Consider the following 27,602-nt stretch of genomic DNA (forward strand, 5'->3'; position numbering starts at 1 on the left):
CCAGCGAGAAAACTAACAACTGAGGAAAAAAACAATATGACAGATGAAAAATTACCAATCTTGCTATAGCTTGTTTTAGTAAAATAAACTAAAATGTTGCAGACTTGCTTATTTTTGAATTGCTTTGTGTAGCTGTCACGTTACATAATGATGTTTCATGCAATTTGCAAACTGCAACTAGTTGCATGAAAGTTTCACCGTGTAAAGCCAGCCTTAGATGTTTTATTACAGAAAGTTTAAGGCAGGCTCAGGAGGTAGAGCGGGTTGTCCACTAATCACTTTGGACAAAAGAGGTCGGTGGTTCGATCCCCGCCTCCACCAGTCTGCATGTCGAAGTGTCTTGAAGATACTGAACACCAAATTGCTCCCGATGGTTGTACCAGCACCCTGCGTGGTAGCTTGCCGCCATCGGTGTATGAATGTGTGCGTGAATGGGTGAATGTACTGTAGGCACATTGTAAAGCACATTGGATAAAAGCATTTACCAAGTATATGAAACCCATGACCAAAATAGTCATACATTCTGTCACTGAGTTACTTATGGATGGTATTATAGTCCCCGAACCCCCACGTTGAGAACCACTGGCCTACACTATTGCTCAATTCTTCCTCTCACACAGCTTTAAGACAAACACGACATATGTAGTACTACATACAGTAGAACGAAGAATTTATTTTGAGATTTCTAATTAACAGCTGTACTTTATTACAGGGGACAAGAATGTTTAGGCCCAAACTTAAGAATGCCGGGGCCCACTTTGAAATCTGAAAAATCTCTGGCCCGAACAAACCCTTTAATCACAACTCTGATCAGCACAAGATGATGTATTATTTCCATATATATTATTATTATATTATTAATTAGTATTATATCCACATATATATATATATATATACAGTATATATATGTATATAATAGTATATACATATATATACTGTATATATATACAGTATATATATGTATATAATATTATATATATAATATCGCTGCTGCTCTAAATGATACATTTTTAATAACATGATATGGAATTCATAAAACACCAACCCGCCCGCTCTTCTCTCATTTCATCTCTCTAGTCTGTAGAAGTATATGACATGGTCGGCATTGTCCCTCCCCGTTATCCTTGCCTTCACACTTCTCAGCTAAACGAAATCTGTCTGCAATGAAGCATTTCCCCCTCTGGATGCCCTGATGTTTCTGTTATCTGAAATGGAATCTGGAGCTCAGAGAGTGTCTGTCGCTCGCCTTGGTACTAATCTGGCCTGAGAGCAGAGAACTTGCCCAGGAGGAATATCGCACACTAAGGAGCAGCTGGGGGAATGAGAAAGGAATTACAATGACTAGGGAATGGCCTCCATAATCATGGAGCTCACTATGGAAATGCTGATAGAAGATAGAAACACTGTTCGCCTGAATCCAGGAAAGCAAGGCGAGTTTATTTGTAGAGCACATTTCATACACCGAGGAAATTCAAATACCGCGTTCAATCATGACAACTCGGACCGCCGGAAGTTTCAACTCGGAACCTCCGCCACCGAAATAGTTGCGTTCACACTGCACTTCCCGATCGAGGTGGAAGGGATGGGGGGACCAAACACAGGCTATAGGTCGCTATACAGTAGCAACCTGTGTTCAGTTAGCATTGTAGCTACCTACTAGCTAACAATCCTAAGCGAACATGCTGAATTTCACATGTTTCACACACTCTAATCAGGGTGAAACATAGATGACACAAACACATATTAACGTTATAACATTACATGATAAAGACATTAAAATCATGTGTTAAAACGTCAAACAAACATCTTTATAATAATTCTGTGATTACCATGAACAATACAAGTTGCCATTTGATGTGGCTATGACATCAACCTGGACAAAGCGGAGCTCTGAATGATAACTGAATTTCCAATCTGTAATTCCGACCTGGATGACCGCTCAATTCACTTTTTACACGTCGGAAACCATTTTTTCAAGCGGTCCGAGTTGTCATGAACACAGTAAAAGTGCTTTACATAAAATAGATCAACAGAAAAGAGCATAGATTGTTACAAGGTAAAATATAAGATCCAAAAGGTCACAGTGCCAAATTATTAGCATATATTTACTTTCTGAGTGAATTCATATCCATACTTATATCTTACATTAATATGCACTATTGTGAATTAATTCTGTAAGTGTGTTTTTACAGGTTTATACTAAATCCTCACCTTTTCCTACATCTACTTTGATCCAATTTAAGTCACAGAATGCTTTCTCTTTGGTATCTGACCTCAGGTCAGACCTCACAGCTGCAGTCAGATCACTGATAAACTGACCTCACGTCAGACCTCACTACTGCAGTCAGATCACAGATAAACTGACCTCAGGTCAGTCCTCACTGCTGCAGTCAGATCACAGATAAACTGACCTCAGGTCAGTCCTCACTGCTGCAGTCAGATCACAGATAAACTGATCTCAGGTCAGTCCTCACAGCTGCAGTCAGATCACTGATAAACTGATCTCAGGTCAGTCCTCACTGCTGCAGTCAGATCACTGATAAACCGACCTCAGGTCAGACCTCACAGCTGCAGTCAGATCACTGATAAACTGACCTCAGGTCAGACCTCACTGCTGCAGTCAGATAACTGATAAACTGATCTCAGGTCAGACCTCACTGCTGCAGTCAGATAACTGATAAACTGATCTCAGGTCAGACCTCACTGCTGCAGTCAGATCACTGATAAACTGATCTCAGGTCAGACCTCACTACTGCAGTCAGATCACTGCTAAACTGACCTCAGTTCAGACCTCACTACTGCAGTCAGATCACTGATAAACTGACCTCAGTTCAGACCTCACTACTGCAGTCAGATCACTGCTAAACTGACCTCAGGTCAGACCTCACTGCTGCAGTCAGATCACTGATAAACTGATCTCAGGTCAAACCTCACTGCTGCAGTCAGATCACTGATAAACTGATCTCAGTTCAGACCTCACAGCTGCAGTCAGATCACTGATAAACTGATCTCAGTTCAGACCTCACAGCTGCAGTCAGATCACTGATAAACTGATCTCAGGTCAAACCTCACTGCTGCAGTCAGATCACTGATAAACTGATCTCAGGTCAGACCTCACTGCTGCAGTCAGATCACTGATAAACTGATCTCAGTTCAGACCTCACAGCTGCAGTCAGATCACTGATAAACTGATCTCAGTTCAGACCTCACTGCTGCAGTCAGATCACTGATAAACTGATCTCAGGTCAGACCTCACTGCTGCAGTCAGATCACTGCTAAACTGACCTCAGGTCAGACCTCACTGTTGCAGTCAGATCACTGCTAAACTGACCTCAGTTCAGACCTCACTGCTGCAGTCAGATCACTGATAAACTGATCTCAGGTCAGACCTCACTGCTGCAGTCAGATCACTGCTAAACTGACCTCAGGTCAGACCTCACTGTTGCAGTCAGATCACTGCTAAACTGACCTCAGTTCAGACCTCACTGCTGCAGTCAGATCACTGATAAACTGATCTCAGGTCAGACCTCACTGCTGCAGTCAGATCACTGCTAAATTGCAGATGTGATTGTCATTGCCATGTGAGCAAAGGCTGGAAAAGTCAGTACCCAAATAAATCAAGTTTATAAATAATAACAACAATAATAATAATTTGCCTATAGAGTCTGCCTATATTAAAACTAAGTCTTTGTGGTCTACTCGTTTCTTTTGAGCACGCCATGTGAAATGACTTCTATCATTCGCATTTCTCAGTCTCTCGCCTCTCCTCCGTCTCTCCGCGCTCTTGCCTGCAGCACTGGGAAGCCACAGGCAGAATCGATTCTGATATTTGATTGGCTGAGTAGCATCACGTGTGATGATTGACAGCGCATGCATTGGTCTGTGAGCTTCCTGGCAGATAAACCAGTACCGTAAAGGCTAGAAAAGCATGTGCCGGTTAAAATAGAAACGCTCCGTGAAAATGTAACTATTCTCAATGATTTGTAGGTTATAGGGCTCGGTCCGGACAGGACGGCGTCTGGGTCCGGATGCGGACCGGAGTCCGGACTTTGAAGATCGCTGCTTTAAACCAATCTAAGTCACATAATATTGTCTCTTGGTCAAAATGACCTCAGTTCAAGACCTCACTGCTGCTCGTTTGCTGGCATACATGAACACAAAGGGCCCTTTCTTACAGGAAGACTGTACAATTCTTCATGCCCATGTCCACAGTCTTTTTCCCTTTGAATCTAAAAATAGATGACAAATCCAAACGTGTGTTTGTGTATATGTTTGTGTATATGTTTGTGTATGTTTTGAGAGAGGGGAGAGGGGGGGGCGGAGAGAGGGATATTACGCTTGGCCACAAATCACTGTCTCCCTGACTTCACCTGCACCTTGACGTGCAGTCCCAGTCCCTCTTCTGGTGACAGGAGCACATTCGTCATCCTAATATAGATGCCATCACGGCCCAGATGAACGTAGCGGGCCCAAGTCCCGCGTGTAACGTTTGCAACAACATGACACGAGGAGAGAGGAAGCAGCTTTGTCCTCCAGCCAGCAGACCACAGAGCACCTCATCATCAGATCAGATCTCCAGCCAGCAGACCACAGAGCTGCTCATAATCGGATCAGATCTCCAGGTCTGGTGTCGTTCAGCCCCGTAACGCAATCAGCCCCGCTCTCATTCAGCACAGAGGAAACACAAGGCACTGTCAATGGAAGGCGTGTTTGAAATAGGAGGAACGTTATCTATGTCATCTTAAGCGTGCATTGGGCAGCATTAATTGTACCTATTTAAATTCAAAAGGATATCACTTTTTACAGCACGACTCAAATTAGCCTTGGTTGTGTGACGGCGTGTTTAAAAGGATGCGAATCAAACACGTTTCAAATGTCTATAAATATTTAGTTTTTTCAGACATGGCTCTTTCTCCCCACAGTCCACTTCTCTTACAACCTAACAAGCCCCATTTGCTGGCATGACGATTTCTTTGTGTTGCTGATGTTTTGTAATTGTCCTGGTCCCATGTCAGTTCTGTTTGGGAAGCAGACATGTTCCTCGCCAGACGTTCTCAATGAATCCTGAGAGTGCAGAGGCTCAATGATAGCAGCGCTCTGAAGTCGACAGCAACGTGAACAGATGGGAGTAGATCTCTACTTTGATATGTCAAGGTGTTCCACTTTTAAAGCTTGCTAGTATTCTTAACAGTATGTATGTAATAAATGTGCATAATAGTATTTGAGTTTTAGTTGACACCTTGAAGTTTCTACAATCAGTGGAGTAGATGGATTTTTTTTTTTTTTTTTTTACTGAATAAAAAAAGCATATAACTTTTATGTTCATCAGCCTCAATTTTGGTATTTTTTGTGAGAACTAAAATTGGATTCATACTTTAACATAAACAAGCGTGAATTCGCTATGTGCCAGGCAGCATGTGTGTTACTGATGACATCACTGATGACGTCATTTGTAAAGCACCTTTGAATTGCCTCTGTGTATGAAATGTGCCTCGCCCTGCTGAACAAACCTGAGCAACTATCCGCATTTCGGATACTTGCTCAGGTTTCTCAGTCAGCTTACTTGTCGTATCTGTTGTTTTATCCCATGCTTTTATTGCACCTTGCTGTTTTATTTTTTATTTTTTAATCTATTGTCTTATTGTATTGCTTTTCTTGCCTTGCTTTCTTACCGCTGTAAAGCACTCTGTGCATTTGTGCTGTGAAGGGCGCTATATAAATAAAGTTTTACTTACTTACTTACTTGCTTCCTTCAGACGTAGCCAGATGCAGGCCGGCAGCCAGCTGCCTGGCCAAAAACTAAAACTAACCCTGTTTTATACAATCATTAAAGTCTAATTAAGAATGTGTGAGATGATGTATGAGCCAGCATGTTGCAAATATAGTCTGCCAGCTTTTGAAAGGAAGGAAGTATTTTTATTTTTTTTAAATAGAAGTGGTAATACGTCAAGATACTTCATCGAGCAGTTGGCACAAAACTTGTGTTTTGAGTGATGCGCTCTGTCTCACATTCAACAGTTTCTTTCCTTACAAATCATCACAGCAAATGTCCTGAGAGACAACAATATCAAACATGTTGCAAAAGCTGTCAGTGTCAATATCTCCTCCACACAAAACCACAGACAGCGCTCACACTGCGGAGGGTTCATTCTTGTCATCCAAACAAGACTTAGTGAGACTCTACTGAATAACAAACTCTAGTCCCCTGTAATGCTGCCAATGCCGTTATGCTGGTGCCAAGACAGTCTTCAAAAATAATGATAGCCTGGTTAGCAGTGATTATATAAGCAAACCTTGAAAACAACCTAACATCTGTGACATCAAAAATAATATATCTACGAAAGCCCACTGAGCTGTTTAAGGCTGGAAACATATTTCATCTTACTTGGTCTGTGTCGTTTTTGTCTGGCTGGAGGTTTTGGGGGGCAAAACATGTAGTGGACGCGTAGTCCACTACATGTTTTGTATGCCATGTTTCATATAGCATGCCATATGAAACATGTGAGGTTCTGGGCTTCAATCATTGACTGTATAACATTTGGATGTCATGTCAGCTCCCAAAAAGTGAAGCCAAAACAATCCCGACCCCCCCCCACCCACACCCACACCCACACCCACACCCACCCACACCCACACACACACACACACACACACACACCCCCGGTGGCTGGTTGGAGTATAGGTTGAGGCGATGTCTCGTCATAGATGCTGGGATAGCTGGCTCAGCCTGGCTGGGGGCGGGGTCAGGGTGGGGTAAATTCCCCGATCAGACACGATCGGTGATTTGAACACCGCAGTAAACGCACATCTGAACAGACGTCTTGTGTTCTGCTCTAGAATCCCCAAACCTGTAGTTTAGAGCAGCAGCACCTTCCTTTGGTGAGTCAGCCCATGAGATATATCGGCGCGCGCCAGCCGTTTAACATTTTGTGGGCGTTCCCACACATGTCGACTGTCTCTATAGGCCATCAATCCCACCCACTCCATGTTAGCAGGTGGGAAATGAGCCAAACTAAAAAACCAAAGTACACCTCAAATAATTTTTTCCAAAGATGGTTTCTGTCATTTTAGGTAGTTCTCATCACGCTGATGTAGCTATGCTCATGTGCAAATTGTTCTAATAAGTTTGTTTTTAGTTAGTTGTTTGACAATATAAAAAAGGGCTGATTGACAGCTGTGACAGCCACTCTCAAGGCACGGACGAGGGGTCTCAGCCCGACTCTACTGCGCAGAGTCAAACAAGCAAGATGGCAGTTCGCTGAAACGAGGCATTTTGGCTTCATTTTTGCATAGCGGTAGGAAGAGGGGACGTGTCGTCCATATAGTCAATGGTTTGAATCTGACCTGGGACCTTTGTTGCTACTGAGTATCTCTACTGTCAACTATCAAAGACGTGCAAAAAAACTAAACAAAAATAACAGACACACAGCAGAATAACATGCATGTATTCACCTCTGCCAAGGTGGAGTGGCTGAGTGAGGCGCATGGCACAGTGTTGAAGGGCAGGTTCCATAATGGCCCCTGATGAGCAGAGATGATGGATACGGTGTGTGTCTGGGAGTGAGCGCCTGGGGCCCGGGGCCACCGCAGGTCAGCGGCGCTACTTCCAGCATCTGTCAGCACGGGGTGGGCACGGCCGTGACCAGGCCCAGGCAGGCTGCACACTCCTGGGCTGTCTAAAACAACACACGCCTCACTTCAGGAGCAAGGCCTGGAGGCTCGCAAGTGTACCTATCCTGCCAATTCCTCCTGTTTATCCTCTCACTATTTTATCATTGGTACAAAAGACTATATACTGGGGGTGGGGGAAGGGGAATGGATACCGCATAGTACCACAATGTTTTGTGTGGCAATATATCGTATCGCACGAATGCCAAATATCACAATATTTGATCATATACATTTTCAGGTGCATGCAATATTGATGACATGTTTTCACGACAGTGTTGGTCAGTTTGTCTCCTTGACAATTTTGCTGCAATGAAAATGACTGAAGTGACATATAATATGGAAACTTACATAAAACAGATGTTATGATGTTATGTTAGGTACCTCACATATTTTACTTTGTACTAAATGGTATTTGATAAGGATTATAGGAGAAGGCACATATTTGTGACACAGGCTACGTAACTTCTATTTGACTGTTTTATGGTCTATTCCTATGCCTCTTATAATGTTTCGATGTTTATATTTTTCCCTACCTGACTGTGGGCAACTGTAGCATGACTCAATTTCCCCTCGGGGATCAATAAAGTTATTCTGATTCTGATGTTGACAAAGTTTTCCTTTGTGGACATCATTTGCAGTGGGAGAAGGGTAATAAATCGCAATCCTCAATATATACTGTATCACTGCTAGCATATCGCAATATTAATTTGCAATGCTATCGTATCGTCGGGTGATTCCCACCCCTACTATATACCCCAAAGCAAGCTAAATCACTGACGTCCTCCACACATCTCAGGAGATACGTCATCATACCATGGAGTCATACGCCAAATCTAATTACTATCAATAACGTTTATTTGTATCTTCTCTCTAGTCTCTCATTATTGAAATACTGTTAAACACTGAATAAAGAATTAAGCCTCTCGTGTTATTTGTAATCTTTGTCCCAATATGAGGAATTTGTGTTGTTGTTTGTTTATGCCATTGATTGTTATTATTGATTTCTTTTTAATGTGAACTATTGTGAGTTGGTTGCGGTTTATAGTACCTCCCTTTTGTATGAGTGCTGTCAAGGTATTGGCTTATTGATTGATAACCTCCCACCCCTAGTAACCAATGAGAGGATGAGAGACTGTTCTCTGTAGGGAGGACTCTAGGAGAAGGCTATTTAACCTGTTTTTACCTTTGCTATTACTGTTTGACTCTGAAAAAGATGCTGTGTGTCGAAAGGTTAGTCTTTGCACCTTATTATTATTATTATTATTATCATTATAGGGTTCAGTTGCTGAGAAGTGGCCCAGTGAACTGTTTCTACTATATTAGGTGTTGTGGTTTTCCTGCTTGTTGGAGAACTTGAGCCACGATTGGTGCTGCTGACAGCAGGTGTTTTCGAGAGGGGGTGAAAAACAATAAATCTAATAAAACCTGGAAAAATCAATATAGTTGCACCTGTCACTGAAGCGTAAAGCCTTCATGGCCGTCACCCTCTTCCCAAGCTGGTCTAAGGGATCATTTTGTAGCATGGTGGTCAGTCCCATACGTCTGCATTGGGATCATTTTGTAGCATGGTGGTCAGTCCCATACATCTGCATTGCAGGGGGACATCTTATCCTGAGTTTACTTTCTGTGAATAATTGAAGATATGGTAAGCACGGAGCCTGCTGGCTCTCAGACGGCACACTGCGGTGACTTTATGAGAGAAACAGTTCTTAACTCGCTACGAGGCATTGCACATTAACTTTGTGGGGCTTAATATCGTGGAGGAGGTAAGACTGATCAAACACGGCCGAACCCTCGTCTCTAATCTTTCTCCTTGTAACATTGTGTTTCCTCCGTAACCTCTCGCTCTGCTGTGCATGTGTCTCTCATTTTTAATTAGCGAGCACACAGAGAGGCACAGTAGAAATGATTAAAAAGTATGTCTGCTTTTCATCTGACATAAGATGGGCCTTGAGATGAGCTGAGGAGAATTGTTCCACTTGGTTAGCAAAGTGAAATAGCAATTCCTATTAATACAAATATGAAAAGATTACAATCAACCCTGCAAATCCGTCATTTCCCATTTAGCTCTGCCCAATGCAGGAATATTAACGTTATGAAATTGGTTCTGACAATGTTCTGTTTAGACCCAACAAAATGAACTACCCACTTAAAGCCAGCCATGTTTCGGTGTAAATCCTACATTGCTATGAGACTGCTGTCTGGGACTAATCTGCCAAAGCAAGGTAAAAGAGCAGACTGGTTGGTGATACCAGCACAGCAAACTGATGCCAAACACAACATGAATAAAGTACACACTATCCTGGAAAGAGCAGTAGCCTTACAGTACCTTTTAATTACACTATTAATTATACCGTTCTGCCAAATATGCCATGAAGCTGTCTTGTTGATGGCTTGCATTTTCCCATTGTGTTACTTGATAAGAAAAATGCCTTTTTGACTGACTGCCTGACTGACTGAGTGTATATGATATATCAGTCAACCCCCACAGTATATGTCATTGCAAAGAGTCTGCTGCTTAGGAACTGAACAACATAAAAATGAACAGAACAGGAAGGCAGCTGATGTCCATATTGTTGTTAGGGAAGACAGACGCATGATAAACATAACATGGTTGTTGTAATAAACAAAAGCAGCATAGGCAAGGGATGGAGTCAGCCTTCATGGCGGTTAGTGTAGCTACTATAGGAACTGCAGTGCAAGTGGAAAGTGACCTGCAGGCAGAGCTGGTGTTGTTTCTGTAATCGTTGTTAGATGTACGGCTAGAAGCAGGCTGTAATCTGCTGTGTCACCAAGAGGCAAACGGAGCCTTTTACATCAACTAGAGACTACATTGCATTGTTGTTTACATCGAAATGAGTTTGATTCATTGCCAACGGGTGGGTATGAACTACAATGTGTCCTGTAGCTCCATACAGTTTGAGATATTTTGCTTGTAGCTTTGGGGGAGACTTGCTCATGTTCATATCTATCCTGAAGATCAAAGTAACACCATATAAATACTGTGTTAGAGTGATATACTATATATATATAAATACTGTGTTAGAGTGATATTCACTGGAAGATTAAACGGCACAAACTCTTTTGTTTGCCTTGATTGTGGCTTTTGACTTAATCAAGCCCCGTTCAAAAGCAGATAGTATCCAGCTGAAATGAAATGTCGTCTGAATCAGGACTATAAAGTATCAGGACACGCCTATCAACTGGGGGCAAAACTGCACAGTATGTGAGCAGCTGCCTGAGGAGCGCTTAATAGCCAAAGATAAATCTCATGTCTGAATACTGATGACTGCAGGATTAGTATGAAATCTATGCTATGCAGCCTTATTGCAGCCTTAGCTTGTATAGCAATAATCCCTACTAGTACCAAGACAATCATAACAATGCCTAAAGGTAGCACCAGATACAATACAAAGACAAAGTGTATCAATGATTATAAAGGGACAGAAGCAGGCAGAGTGAGCAGTAATGTTGTAATGAGATGCAGATGATTCACCACGAGATTACTCTGACACTAAGTTTATCACAGTGCATTTGTAATAGATTACTCTGACACTAAGTTTATCACAGTGCATTTGTAATAGATTACTCTGACACTAAGTGTATCACAGTGCATTTGTAATAGATTACTCTGACACTAAGTTTATCACAGTGCAGGAGCACTAAAGAGCACCCGTGCGGGTGACCTGACAGAGCTGGATTTTTTAATTAGGTGATTGCCCTAATTACCTAATGATGATGATGATGATCATCAGTGATGATGTCGTCAGTCATGTCATCCTTCCTGGCTGAGGATATATTCTGTGATGATGTCATCAGTGATGATGTCATCTGTGATGATGTCATCAGCGATGTCGCGTAGCGGCCGAGCTGCATATGCCTTCAGGTGCGGTCAGATTTATGAAAATGCTTTAGAGAAACAGTGCTGAACATCTATGAGCAATTTTTTTTAAAGAAAACTTGGACCCTGAGGAAGAGGCAAAGAGCGTTCCCACGCAATGTTCGCTATGGGAACCCCGTTCCCAACCGTTCAATGCCATTTCCACCACTGACTACACTATATTAGCCTATACTATGCAGTACCATGAGTTTGATCACCGTGCATTTGTAACATACTGCACTGAATGTGTAGCAGCTTATCCCTGTGAATTAGAGGGAGGCCAAGGTTCTCCCCTCATCTTAGGGACCAAGACAAAGAGAGTCACTACGAGCCAACTCAGCTGGAACAGAACCATCTGCTGAGAGTGGAAATGAAATGGCCCATACAATGCCTCTTGGATGTTCCTCACTTGCCCCAAGGTAAGGCCATTACACCCACCTCACCTGGGGTTAACAGAGAAACAGTGGGCTTAATTAGCTGCTTGGTTGCATGAACGTCGGTGATGTAGTGGGGATCTAGTCTCTCTGGGAACAGACTGTGATCTGCATGTCATGGGTTTCCAACAGCAACAGCCTCAGAAATAGCTATAGCACAAGCCAAAAGGGGCACAGAGACCCCGCCAGCTACTGGGTTGTGTAATGTGTGTGTGTATATATATATATATACATATATATATATATATATATATATATATATATATATATATATATATATATATATATATAATCACAACCGAACCATCCAGAAATATTATTGTGTTACAATGCATTTCAGAACATTGCTTGTCTGATTGTTAAACATCAATGTGATTACTGTATAGCTACAGTAGGTTGTTGTATGCATGTACTAGTTATTAATGACCAATTTGTGTGTTGTAGCTGTCCTTAACTGAAGGGAAAAGAAAAACACAGATAACAGGCCGAGTAATTGGCATTTAAATTTGCTGTGGAACAAACAAAACAGTTAATATTTTATTCATGTGTGTAAATTTACAATAATTAGGAGAACATCTGCTCACAAACACAGTGCTCCATGTAGTGTTTTATTCTAGTTGAATCAGGCTGCATTGTTGGAACATTAAAATGACTATATTATAAAGGGACATATCATTTGTATCTCGATCCATCTTCATGTCTGGCATGCAACATGTTTCTCCTTTTGAGGCAGTGGCTCCTGCCTGTCTTGTCACCAGCTTGGGAGGACCTGCCTGCCTGGAGCCAGAAGAACTGCTGCCCCAGACTGTGACCACTTGTGAGATTGATATACTGTAGGTGTGCTGGCCAGGGTTGATAATACAGAGCAATGCAGGTGAGGATCTATCACTGTCAACACATGTCTCAATGACTCTTCTAGATAGCCAGACACACACGCACGCACGCACGCACGCACGCACACGCACACACACACACACACACACACACACACACACACACACACACACACACACACACACACACACACACACACACACACACACACACACACACACACACACAGGGTGCTATCTCTCATCCTGAGCGCTTTTGATTAAGCATCATCTTCTACTGAAGTACATCTTTCTTCACCTTGACATTTTCCTTCTTTGTGTCCACAAACACTTCAGAAATGCTTCAAACGTGCTCCTGTTGTATTTGCCAACATTTTCCATTCTATTCAGAATTATAGTATTTGGTCAATTGTTCCCTAAATATTCATGGGTTTGCCTCACTGACTATTGCCTAATTATAAGAAGGTACAATGTTGCTTGGTGGTTTTTCCATTCCTTTACTCAAGTCAGACATGACACAATTTTAAACTGATTACATGATGTATGTGTGTGTGCGTGTGTGTGTGTGTGTGTGCGTGTGTGTGTGTGTGTGTGTGCGTGTGCGTGTGTGTGTGTGTGTGTGTGTGCGCGCGCGAGCGGAAAAGAAATGCATCAATGGGCGGAGCCGGTCAGTTGGAGCCAATGGCAGAGCTTGCAGGAAGCGGAAAGGGATTTTCTTCCGCTGCCGACCGCGCCTCTTGAGTTCCTGTTGCACCACATTGAAACGGGGCTGCTGCCCCCAGAGGTTAGAGAGAAAAAAATATTTTTTGTTTAACCGATGTGTTCCCAGATTGGTTCATCACAGGCCTTATTTCAGGCATGTGACCAAAATACATAGAAATTAAAAAAAAACAAGCCATTGATTTGAGATGAGGGAAGCTTTTAGGACTCATTCCTGCAGCACTGTATTAAGAGACAGATTAAAGAATGGCTTTACCCATAATCAACCCACTTTGTATCATTAATCATCTTGGTAATATACAGTAAGCACATGGGCAGTGTTTACCTTCTCTCTCTGTTTTCCTCACAGAGATCTCCCATTTCCTCCTCTGCCAAAGCGCTCCGTTCTGACGCGTTTTATGTCACAACGCGTAACAACGGGGCAGCGGAAGTTCTGCTGGAGAGGCAGAATCTGCTCCGAGGGCGGCTGTTATTGTTTATTTTGATAATGACCCTTAATGACTTGCAGCTGGCGGGGGCAGAGTTTCTGCAGGAGGATTTTTCTCCATGAGGTAAACACAGAGAGAAGGTAAACACTGCCCATGTGCTTATATTACCGAGATTATTATGATACAAAGTGGGTTGATTATCAGTAAAGCCGTCCTTTAACAAGAGTGTGATGCTTAAAGTGCCCAGTCACTGGCATCTCATGCTGAGACGAGGATTTATTTAACTGACTCACAGGGAAACTCTATTTCTCAAATGACTTGAGATACCGCAAATAATCTGTCTGCAATTAGCAAAAAAACGAAACAATTTCATTTGTGTGTAAATAACAAAGTGCCTGTGAACTGAATTCCTCCAGCTCAAAAGCTCAGACAGGAGACTCTGGGATCAAATTGGACGAGGGAGATGGGGAGCGTTCCTGGGTGTGTGCAGCTAGCCTGTTGGTTGGGAAGGCAGACACAAGGCAGACACAAGTGCATTCAGGTTTAATTGGATGAGAGCAGGCACTGCTACAGGGAGCTGACACTTCATTAAAGCATGACAGTCAGAGCAGCCAGTACAGAGAAGACTTGACACATCTTAGTCCGGAAACTACAAGATACGGGCAAAACAAGGGAAACATCAACACTACAGTGTATCACCCATATCAACTACTCTGTGTTGGAGTGGCTGTACATCCTGCAGTTGGAGTGGGTGTACGCCCTGGAGTTGGAGTGGGTGTATGTCCTGGAGTTGGATTGGCTGTACGTCCTGGTTGAGTGAGTGTATGCCCTGGAGTTGGAGTGAGTGCATGCCCTGGTTGAGTGGGTGTATGTCCTGGAGTTAGAGTGGGTGTATGCCCTGGAGTTGGAGTGGCTGTACGTCCTGGTTGAGTGGGTGTATGTCCTGGTTGAGTGGGTGTATGTCCTGGTTGAGTGGCTGTACGTCCTGGTTGAGTGGGTGTATGTCCTGGTTGAGTGGGTGTATGCCCTGGAGTTGGATTGGCTGTATGTCCTGGTTGAGTGGGTGTATGTCCTGGTTGAGTGGCTGTACGTCCTGGTTGAGTGGCTGTACGTCCTGGTTGAGTGGGTGTATGTCCTGGTTGAGTGGGTGTATGTCCTGGTTGAGTGGGTGTATGTCCTGGTTGAGTGGGTGTATGTCCTGGTTGAGTGAGTGTATGTCCAGGTGCATTTCTTCCTTGATTACAGCAGTGGGAGATGCCAATGTCCCAATCCAAATGCAATGGTTTGAATGACAATAATGTGAACCATAAGCCAAGCCCTATTCAATAACACAATACTGTACAATAATGTTCACCATAAGCCAAGCCCTATTCAATAACACAATACTGTATATACAATAATGTTCACCATAAGCCAAGCCCTATTCAATAACACAATACTGTATATATACAATACTGTTAACCATAACTGTAAATTCATGTAAATTCCCTGCCTATTTAACGTCTATTTAACTCAGTCTGTAAATCTCATGTAAATTCAACGTAAATTCAAATTTATGATCCACAGAACACTTCACCACTCATGTACATATTGTATATATTTACTCGATTTGATTGCACTTGCAACTTTGTGATTGTCTTTAGTTATCTTCGTACTTCTTATCTCTGTATATTGATGTGACCGCTACGCTGCATACAGACACTAAGACAAATTCCTCGTATGTACAGTAACTTGCATACTGTGGCAATAAAAGTGATTCTGATTCTGATTCTGATAAGCCAAGCCCTATTCAATAACACAATACTGTATACATACAGTACTGCATTTATAGAGGATTCCAGGATGCCACCCAGGGACTAGCCTGGTGAAACCAGCTGGACTCAACTACATTGTGTCTGAGATCGCTCTGGCCCATCCAAGTAGCCACTGAGCGCTGTGGGTAGCGGTGGTGGGAAGGAGAAGCGGTGGTGGGGAAGGAGGAGCGGTGGTGGGGAAGGAGAGTGCCGCTGAATATCGAAAATAACAATGGAAGCTCTCAAGGATAGTTTAATGGATGCAGCTTTGGAATCAGTTTTGTCTGAAATAGATCCACAGCATCCTTAAAAGAAAAACAGGAGCCAGCAGTGAAGGCTTTAGTTCAAACCGCCTGACTGGAAGCTAAAACAACAGCTTGATTTAACAGCTGATTTAGCTGCCTCTAGACACCAACATGTCCCTGCACAACAACCACATTTTGTATTGTTTCGCCACTGACTGTCTCAATGTGCCTGTGTGGACGCCCACCAAGCTACTGACTGTCTCAATGTGCCTGTGTGGACTCCCACCAAGCCACTGACTGTCTCAATGTGGCTGTGTGGACTCCCACCAAGCCACTGACTGTCTCAATGTGCCTGTGTGGACGCCCACCAAGCTACTGACTGTCTCAATATGCCTGTGTGGACGCCCACCAAGCCACTGACTGTCTCAATGTGGCTGTGTGGACTCCCACCAAGCCACTGACTGTCTCAATGTGCCTGTGTGGACTCCCACCAAGCTACTGACTGTCTCAATATGCCTGTGTGGACTCCCACCAAGCCACTGACTGTCTCAATGTGCCTGTGTGGACTCCCACCAAGCTACTGACTGTCTCAATGTGCCTGTGTGCCTCCTTATGTACTCTATACATCACACACATCGCGTCACAAAGTCCGTTAACCTGATGAGGTGACGCTTCTTCCACTCAACACAAGGCCACTTGTATGTTCATATACTATGTACTTTATGTTGATGTGTGCATGTCACCTGAGGGCTGCTGACAAGGCAGTGGAACTGTCTCACTGCACACTACATGCATGACATGGACACGTTTTCTATTCTATTCTAATGTGCCAGGGTCAGCAAGACATTTCAAAATCTTTATATTAACTGATTAGCACCCACTTTCCCTTCTACGTATATACTGTAGGCAAAAACCTTAACCCAACCCTACAGAGCCATCGGCACTTTGTGCTGATTTTTTGACAGTATCTGGTAGTCTGTAGCCTACTGTACGAAGCGCTGATGAAATATGCAGTATAAAAGTATATATACATTTATCATTTGTACTGTGTGTGTGTGTGTGTGTGTGTATACACACACACACACACACACACACACACACACACACACACACACACACACACACAGTACATGCTAGAGCCAAAGCTAAATCTAAAAAACAGTCTTCTTCGGCTGTGTAATTTCTGGTTTCAACTGCTCCACAGCGCCAGATGTATCGGTTGCGAGATTGTACTGCATGGTTTACAATTTTTTAGCTTAAACCGGCTCCGGCATGTGAATAAGGGCTCGGTATTGTAAAACTACATAATATGTTTGGATGCTCTTGGTCCCTATCAAAGGAGAACAACATTGTGCGTCGGTAAGGTCGCTGCTCCACCCTCTGCATATCTGGGGAGAGCCGAGACTAGCACCATGCTTCCTCTGAGACATGCACAGTAGCCAGCCACTTCTTTTCACCCGACAGCGGGAGCTTCACTGGTAGGACGTAGCACGTGAGAGGATCACGCTATTCCCACCAGTTCCCTTCTGCACCGAACAAGCACCCTGACCGACCAGAGGAGGCGCTAGTGCAGCGACCAGGACAAATACCATCAATCCAGCTTCCCTCCTGCAGACACCAGTCAATCGTGCCTGTATGGACGCCCGACCAAGCCGGAGGTAACACGAGGATGCGAACCTGCGGCCCTCGCGTTGGTAGGCAGGGAATCTACCGCTAGCCTACCAACTCAAATGAGGACCACATTTAAGACTTTTGAAGCGTAAATGTGATTTTTTTTTTATCTTGATTTTCAGAAAACGCTTCAAAAGTCATAAAAGTTGTCCTCATTTGTGAAGATTATCTTGCTGAACCCAAAGTTCACTGTTTCATAAGCTTTTGTTAACCACAGACCTACATTTTTCAGGCATTTAACCAAAATCCCCATACAAAAATCCCATTCACTTTCCGACGAGCGAACCAGGAAGTGCATGACTTCTGGGCTGGCCTACAATGTCATCCCTGCGGTACTCATGCAGTGTCCAAACATGTGTTACACAAATCAAAACTGTCTTATATATTTTAGATTAAAGTAGCCACCCGTTGTGTTGTTGGAATGGCATGAACAACACTACCGTATTTATTTGTCTTAAGAAAAGAGAATGCTTCAAACATTTAGACATAAGCCTTTAGATCAGAGAATGAAAAATAAAGTACATTCAATGCGGTGATGTCCAAGTGTTTGACTGGTAGTGTACTATATATACAGTACTACAGTCCTAAAACAAGCTGAGCCAGTGGGCTGTGTGAGGAGCAGAGGAGTGATGGTCTTACCTGCTGAGGCTCTCTGGGTGTGGTCTGCTTGACGCGCCTGCTGGAGGAGGTGGTGGTGGTGATCTCCATGATGGAGGTGGAGCTCTCTGAGCGGTTAGCGGTAGCGCTGGACTGAGGGGTGATGGAGGAGGGAGAATCCCCCACCAGACGCACGCTGCCCTGGGTGCGAATGTTGGGATCCCCCTCCACTGCCATGTTGAACACCTTCAAGCCGTTATAGTACAGGCCCGACAGCTGGCCCTGAAACGATCCACTGCGGTCCCGCTCCCAGCCCCCAATCTGTATAGTGGTTTGGCTGTTGAAGATGGTGAGCTGCCGCCCTGTGGGAAAACAACGTTACATAGATACGAGAATGTTGAACTGCAAACTCAGCTGCTTTTACTTATGGTAGCAGGAACAAAAACAGACAGAAAGACAGATTATTTGCCCAGCGGCTAATGAGACCAATAAATTAGCGGTTGCTAGAGGCAACGCCTGGTAATTTATTGCACTTCTAATGATGGGATGTTTATGGAAAGCAGATTCAACAAAATATATTGAAGAACCAAAAAGACACGATTTTGGGAATCAATGCAGCTTTGCTAAAAGGGCATCACATTAAAATAATAATAAGGAAAATAATAATGAGAAAAATCATCTGAACTTGTGCTCTCAATACTGCTTTCACTTCCAAAGGTATAATCTTGGAGTAGTAGAAATGGACAATTTGCCAGAAAGATATTGCTTTGGAATAATAATAATAATAATAATAATAATAATAATAATAATAATAATAATAATAATAATAATAGGCAAATGTCCATCACCCAAAAGCATATACCGGTATTCCCAATATGCTTTCCTTACAATAAAACAAACAAAAAAACAAACATAAAATAAACAAATAAAACAAACACAAATCAAAAACAAAACACAGTGGTAGCCATTGTAGGAGTCCATTGCATCTTTCCTGCATTGGTACTTTGGGATATCCAAACACTTCCTCTTGGGGTGCAGCAACATCGCACCAAGTGCAGCAAGCATGAACAAAGTTGACTTCTAAAATGGCTACTGGCTGTTTGAGGATTGGTTTTCCCTTGTGTAAGTTCTTACAGCAAGCATGACACACTTCAGGGAATTTGAAAATATTCATCCTTTTAGCAACAGCAAGTTGAGCAACCAAAGAAAATTAAACTTAGAACTGGTGTGGTAGGGTATATGAAAAAAGAACACATTTCATGACAGCACTGTCGTGAAAGGGCAGAGCAGAACAAAAATAACATAAAAATGACAGGGCTCATTTAACATTTTAAGTGAAAATATGAATTAGTTATTGAACTATAAAAACATAGCATGCACTCAAAGTTTGTTTTATGATACAGTTCCTTGATCTAATAATTCCCTATACATATTTACAATGTCTTGTTAAAGGGACTCATAATTCTGAAGCCAATTGGTATTGCACTCTATTTATCATTGTATAGTAGTTTAATCAGAATAGATCAAATTAATGAATACTAAAATAAGAACATACAAGCATTATGTGTTTCAAATAACACTGAAAATGGCAGCTAGTGTAGTGAATGATTTAACTAGATCTTTTAAATGTATCATTTAGATGTTTACTGTAAAATGCTACAATAATTTATAGACATTTTAACAGTGATGATATTACAGTGATTTATATTTATATACACAGTCCCTTTAACCTTAAGTTGACAGGAAACACTTATTAAAACAACTGACATCTATCAAATAAATACATTATTATGAAAAGTATGCAATACTCCAAACGAAATTTAACTGTTCAAATCATTTAGTTTTTTAGTTTTACTGAACATTTATTTTTTTAAGTTTATTATTTACAAAGTACTTGGTTATGATCAAATTATTTTATTTGAAGTTTTAATCAATGATTTTACCTTTGTCGAGTAGCCATTCGTCAACTACTCGACCAAGTCGATATGGGATTCGCTGTCTAGCAATCGCCAGGCGTTCGTTATCATTGTTGCCTTTAAAGTTTAAAGAGACATTTCATTGGTTACAATCTGTAAGGTCAAAGGTTAAATGGTCATACTTAATGCTGGAGCTATACAACTGCAAACGTTTTTTGTGTAAGTTTAGATATTTAAAAAACAATACTTTCTAAAACATTATTTAAACAGACTTCACTCAATCATTTTATTTTATTTTAGCCAACAAATTATTCCTATATTAATTGTTAACTAGCACGCTAATGTTTCATCTAGGTTAATCTATGTTATCAACCAAGCTATGTTATCAACCAAACCAAATCACAAATTTATACATTTCCATAACAGAATCTTTACCCAATGATTTCCAACCCATTTTTCTTTTCCCTCTATCTTTTTAACTGGCTTTTAAACTAGTTAAATAACTTTTCAAAAGGAACATCATTTACATTTATTGTTGAATCAACCTTTTATGGTTTAAAGGAGAAATCAATTTAGCTGTAACATTATTACAAATGCCCACCCCATTTATAAATAGCCTAATTGACAAAAAATAATAAGCTAATTGCAATACAACAGTTAACAAACTATACATTCAGAGCATTTTGTCATATAGCACAGTGTCAAAGTAGGTGCACACATGTACAGTCCTTAAAAATCCACATTCAATAAAACTTTGACAAAAGCTATGAGGAGACCAGTGGAGTTTGACTGGCTGACCCTGTGCATATCTGGGATGGGGACTTGCGACTCAGACTCGAGTCACACTTAAGTCACACACACAGTGACTAGAGACTTGACTTGGAATCGAGATTTAGGACTCGTGAACAATCTTGACTAAGAGACTTGAGATTTGACTTGGACTTGCCCCTCAAAGACTTGATGACTTGCGAGCATCAGCATATCTGGCATTATGCTAAAAATGTCAGTATAATAGGCTACAAAAAATGTTGTAATGGTGTCAGAGTCAGTGGCAAAGGACTGGTCATCCAACAGTATACAGAGAAGAAGCCAAAAGAACAACTTTGGAGGTTGGGAGAAAGAGAACGAGCAACGGGGGAAAAACCTCTACTCCAAGATTGGAGGGGCGCTGGCATTGATTAGGCCAAAGCCTTTTGTCAAGGCCAATAACCTCTACACAAGCACAGTGCCACTGTCTCCGAGTGCTTTTCCCCTGGTATTGTCTGCAGAGATTGAATTCAGTCAGTTCCATTCTTCCGGCCGATTGACAATGTTTGTCCCATCAACTATTCATTCTGTTCTTGCACATAAAACATCCGGCGGCTAACAATGATTTGGTGGAGAATAGCATCAGAAAGGAAAGGAGCGTGCCGGTTTGAAGGTAACTCAGACGCACAGACTGAGTCTGATGGAAGGTCTTAGAGGGCAGAAGAGATATTTTAATCGCATCAGCATGAATTACTGTACAGCACTGATACTCAAACGGAGGCTCTAGAGCAACATGTGGCGCCTTTATGGGTAGGTTGTGCTTCTTTTAAGTCTTACTTAAAAATAAATAAATACAATGTCAGCAGAATTAATCAATATTTCATTCTCATGTTACATCAATCTATTAGGCCCAATGCCGCAACCGTCTGAACAACCAATCACAATTGATCTCAGGTCTCCCGCTCTGTTTGCAGGTGTGTGAGACAAGCGCAAACTCCATCACACAAATCTGAAGAGGAACTAGAGTTTTTCTTTGTGTCCATGGGTTTGTGAAAATGCATCTGTCTGCTTTGTGTTAACGTCAGACATCACAAAACAAAGCACCCAAGGTTCAGTACCGACTTTCTGAAACTTGGAGAGCTATGAGCTGAAGAGCCAGCGAGACTCCAACAGAACCAAACTGTTTCAGGAGGGAAGACGGGCCTTTTTGGATTGTGGCCCTTGCAAAAGCAAAAATGTGCCAAGGTTTATTACCACTGCTGTAGAGGATCAAGGCCTTTGTGGCTTGTCAACAGCTCATGGAATTTGGCAGTGTTGGGGAAACTTCTCTAAAACTGTAGTTCACCAAACTACGAGCTACATCACAATGAAAAGTATTTACACTACATCTTAACGACTCAAAATCAAACTGAAACTACTTTCAAAAAGTAGTTCAACATCCAAACTACATCACGAGAAATGATCACAGTCTGAGTCCAAATCTCATATTGTTCCATGGAGGTCCAACTGACCTGAACACTGAGTGAGTAGGTGTGTTTGATTTAGGGACTATAGGACAGCCCAGTCCTCACTGGGGCAGCCCCAGGATGTGTTTTAAGGAGAGGATAGGGTAAGGTGACCAGATTTCTCAAATGAAAATCGGGGACATTTCCAGTCCGGCAATCAATATCTCATTAAAATATCCAATGTTATTACCTATGAAATAATAAAGGGGGTTTGATTCCGGTTTCATTTATTTTGCCCATGTCTGTTGCACTGTAATAAACAGTGTCTGCTTCATGAAGAGGCCCCTGCTGCCCCCCCCCCACACACACACTTCATTCACTGTTGAAATATATAGAACACCAACCGTTACACAGGTAGAAAAACTGACTGGAGGGAAGCTTTAAGGGAATGATTGTATGCACTGAAGGGTAGACTCATAGGTACTCATAGAATCCATTCTCATTCAGATATCTTGAGGTGAGATGTCAAGGGTCCCCTTTGAAATTGACCATGCCGGTTTTTCAAAATTCATTATTTAGCCCCCTTCCTTCCCGACAAGGTTTCATAGTTTCATAGCCTATAAGTATCTTCACTCTAGATTTAAGAATGAGCCCGCTAGAGCTGAGTCATATCGGACGCAGACGCCAGTAGAACATCGGGGACATTTTCGGGGACAGCTCCAGCCGGGGACAGGTGGTCACCTTAGGATAGGGAGCACTTGTTGAGGTGGAATCAGGAAAATGCTAAAGTTCTAGGGAAATTCATACTATTCGCTCGCAGACACCTTGGTCACAAACCACATATTACTTTAATCAAATAGCTGGTGATTCTCATTAAATGACAAATATGGACAATGAGCTGTGGCATTGTGCCATATTGTATAGCAGAAAAAATGTGTCACAAGAATACTATGAATATGTAGTTTGTAATTAACTAAACTGCATGACCCAAAGTATTTAACTGCTGAAACAGCTACTGAGAGTTGAATGTAGTTAAACAAAGTGAGTAAGCACAAAGTAAGCAAACATTTTTGAGAGAATGTCCACTCATCTGAAGTGAATCGCTTCAGGCAATCAAACTATCAGGCTGAAGAGCATCTGTGCTTCACATGTTCATGAAGGTCACACCAGAGCCTGCATGGCTATTCATTAATTTTTGTCTAAATGGTCAGGGGCACCTTCATGCTTTATAAGGTGCAGAACCCAGACAAACAAAGCCAGCTCCAAGCCTCACTCCTCAACATGTACGTTCATTTCATCTTCAACTTGATCTTGTAATCATTTTTCAAATTAGTCTACATGTAAAGTCATTTGCTAAATCAAGGGCATTACCACTTTATACATGTAGGTGCTTGGGGGGAGTGGTAAGGTGTGTGTGTGTGTGTGGGGGGGGGGGGGGGGGGAGTGGTAAGGTGTGTGTGTGTGTGGGGAGTGGTAAGGTGTGTGTGTGTGGGGGGGGAGTGGTAATGTGTGTGTGTGTGTGTGTGTGGGGGGGGTGTCGAGGGTACACTACGCATGATCGGAGTGAGTGACCTTAAAAAGTCCACTGTTGTAGTGAGAAGAGAATGGAAAACGTGACTAAATAATTCCGTACCGTACTGTTTGGTGTATGAGCGCACATTGAATCTCCCTTACTGTATACAAGGCTGCTTGGGCTCTGCAACGCCTAAACAGTGCATACAATAATTCCCTTAAAGCTTCCCTCCAAGTCAGTTTTTCTACGGTTGGTGTTCTATATATTTCATGGATGAAAACACTTGATCAAAAATAAATAAAATAAATAAATAAATAAATAAAATCCTCTACTTTTGTGTTATGAGCAGCACTTTATCTATTGAGCTGTGCATGCTATGGCACGCTCAGTCCCCCCTCACGCCCAGCTCAGTCCCCCCCTCACACCCAGCTCAGTCCCCCCTCATGCCCAGCTCAGTCCCTCCTCATGCCCAGCTCAGTCCCCCCCTCACACCCAGCTCAGTCCCCCCTCACACCCAGCTCAGTCCCCCATCACACCCAGCTCAGCCCCCCCCTCACGCCCAGCTCAGTCCCCCCCTCACGCCCAGCTCAGTCCCCCCCTCACGCCCAGCTCAGTCCCCCCTCACACCCAGGTTAATTAAGAGTGGATATAATCAAGGTGTGATGGTGTATCATTGATCCCTCTGTGGGATCAATGATACACCAGTGCAGTGCAGTGTGAAACAATGCTCTCCCCTGGGCCCCCCCGGAGCAGCACAGCCCCATTCATCCTGCCTCTGCCTGGGCCTCCCTGCAGCAGCACAGCCCCATTCATCCTGGCCGTGTGAGCCCGGCTGATTGGGTTCTGCAGGATGGCCCGGGGCTTATCTGCTCCAGCAGACAGCGGCGCTTCAGTTGAGCCGTTCCCCACCGACCCGCTTTGCCCTCACTCTCTTGTTGTCTGTCTTTTTTGTGTGAATAAAGTGGTCAGATAAGGTGGGTGGGGGGCGGTGGGGGGGGGGCTTATCTCATTACAAGCCCCGGGACATTCTCCACATGAGATGAACTCATATGCAAATGCTACCCTCTGTTCAGAATTATGAAGGAAGGACCGAGACAAATCTCACTGTTATTTTTTTACCATTCAATTCATTGTTTTTTTTTTGTATGTAGTTTGGCAGCGGACGACACTGCACCATTTGTTATTTTGGAAGCATGCTCACCGATGGTTGATTGCCTGCTGCACAACAGACTCAACGGGCTCATGGACGGGATAACGTGGAAACCAGAGCAGATAGAATATAGAGCCTGGACAAAATAAGCCGACAGTACCTCCCCCCACTATCCCACCAATCAGAGGGGGGGCAGGGGTGGACAGATCGAGGTAAAAAAAAAAAGGACAGAAAGAGAGGGAACAGAGAGCTATGGGGAGTGGGGAGAGAGAGAGAGAGAGAGAGAGAGAGAGAGAGAGAGAGAGAGAGAGCTGTGTAAGTGCATCACGCTCTGATAACAGTGGAGGAATAAGGCCAGCGACTTTCTCCATGATCTTTGTGTGCGGCGCGCGCTCATTGGCTGCTCCGGTAGCGTAGCACACTGTAGCACACTGTAGCCTACGGGCCTGACAGCACCATTGTGATGGTATTACTTCCATGGCCAAGATTCAGGAGAAGGGACGTTTTTTTCTCTCTCTCTTTTTTAAGCTGTCCAGTCTTTTGTGTTACACAGCAGATAATAGAATCAAAGAGAGAGAGAGAGAACCGGTGACGGCTAGTTCCTAGTCTGTGTCCTGCATTCGAGATTGAATAAAAATGTTAAGGACTTCTAATGGCCCATAAGTATGCAGCATGAGACTTTTTAATGAGATTACGAGGGCGGCGATACATAGGCTCTGGTGAAGCAATTATTCCCTTTGCTTTTGACAATGATGGCTCCTTCCCTCCCGTCTCATCTCCTGTGTCTCTCTCACTGTCCACCATCACTTTCTTCTGAGCCGTCTACTCGTATCATGATCACTGTTGATCTGTGATTGGCCTGTGAGGCTGAGGGGCTGCTATCACTCGAGAGAGAGAGACGAGTCAAACTACAGGCGAGACAGACAGAATAATGGGTTCGTGTGCTGGAGGTGCGGGGAAAGGAGGAGGTGCGGGGAGAAACTGTGCAGTACGGTAATTGGGATTACAGTTAATTAGTCAATAAGGGAGTCAGAGTTGACATTGTGTTACTAGGCGGTTAATTAGTCAATAAGGTAGTCAGAGTTGGCATTGTTACTAACACATTTTTTTTTAGAACGTGCACTTAACAATCAGATGTTATTATCTATTACGATGACTTGTCTAGCAGCAAATAATCTGTGAAACCCCAGCTTTCATTAAACATTTTAAATCATTATTTATTTATTTATGTATTTTTCTCAGTGAGGCTTTGAGCGATAAAGCCAATTTCTGGCTAAGAAACATTCATGACATTCAGGTTATGACATCTATTCATTTATCTGCTGGCAGTGGAAAAACGTAGACTAAGACATCTTATTTTCAATTTAAGGGATGAGTGATTTCAACATGAACTTGTTATTTCCAAATAGAAGGGTAAATGGTATCAATCAAGAGATAATTTACCAGATTTTCTTCCTGCTTGTGTTAACAGCCAGTATAAAATAAAATCAGCTGTTCTTACTTGAAATAGGCCTGGGCTGTTTTCCTTTGTGTTAAATACAGTACAGTATTTTAATAGACATGTATTCCTCCCCAACCTTGCTTCTGTTTGTCTTGCTACCCAGTTCTATGAGGCTCCTTAGCCGAGTCTGATAAGTCTGAGTTCTATCGGCCATTTATCCGCGGTAAAATAGCTCTGCGCCTGCTGTGCGTGCCGTTGTTTTCTATGGAGAGAGTGCTGCCTCCCAGCAGCACTACCCTTGTCGTCGCGCACCGCTCAAATAGACCACCATGCGCTGCTGCGCTCAAGGTTCAAATTGTTTCAACTTTGACCTCCTTGGCGCTGACCTCTCTCCACTCGACCTCGCGGTGAGAGAAGAGAAGATCGCTTCTCACGTGAAGGCAGCTTTAGACAGTGAGCAGAACACTCAGAACATTCGGGTGGAAACGGACGTTCCCAGAGTGCCCTCCTGGGCCCTAAGTGAGTCATCAGGGAGGGTGATGTGTCGACTGCAGTAATATAGTCTAACTCTCCTGGAGTACCAGCTCCTTCACAGTGTGAAGTACGATGTGAACATTACCAGACTATTATAAAACAGTCAGATCATTTCATTGTAGAATTAATGTCCCTTCAGTCCTCCATAGCTTTTGTCAAAGCGTTTAAGCAGTTGGAAAGGTAACAGATTCAACAACCCAAGCTTTAAATACTTTCCTAGTTGGCAGCCATCATACTGTACTATTAACACTTTGACATTTTAAAGGAGCATAGAGTACCAGTGTTGTTGAGTTTTTCCCCAATCTCCGATCGGAGAACACTTCACATCTGACCCCATCAATGGGGTCTCATCAGAAAATATTGAACTGACTTACCTCAGAGCTACACTTTCCAGACACATTCTCATTCACGCAAGCTATCATCCCTACACTGTTGCTGCCACTCTGCTCAAGAGCCGGAATAGATTGTGACCATAATTAACTGTCAGCTAATTTAGCTGATTGAATTAATTATAAGAACAACTCATAAAGCACTTACTTAACTATACAGATCACAGATAACTTTCTATTAGGCTTGCCATCATA

At 42.8% G+C, this 27,602-nt stretch overlaps 1 protein-coding gene across 28 annotated transcripts in view; it reads right to left on the minus strand.

The window, feature by feature from the left end:
• LOC310795973 (neurexin-1a-like) overlaps positions 1–27,602 on the minus strand; it is a gene marked incomplete at both ends in the record, with an annotated part of 449,961 nt that overhangs the window by 37,001 nt on the left and 385,358 nt on the right. For 22 of the 28 annotated variants that reach the window (XM_083658100.1, XM_083658109.1, XM_083658110.1 and 19 more), the window contains 2 exons: positions 18,315–18,634; positions 20,216–20,305. In XM_083658100.1, coding sequence (XP_083514226.1) covers positions 18,315–18,634; positions 20,216–20,305 — 410 coding nt within the window. The remainder of the gene's footprint in view (positions 1–18,314; positions 18,635–20,215; positions 20,306–27,602) is intronic. The other 6 variants (XM_083658106.1, XM_083658105.1, XM_083658103.1 and 3 more) reach the window with 1 other exon arrangement.

The sequence above is a fragment of the Poromitra crassiceps genome (assembly GCF_964638095.1).
Source record: "Poromitra crassiceps genome assembly, chromosome: 22".
In the NCBI taxonomy this organism is placed as follows: domain Eukaryota; kingdom Metazoa; phylum Chordata; class Actinopteri; order Beryciformes; family Melamphaidae; genus Poromitra; species Poromitra crassiceps.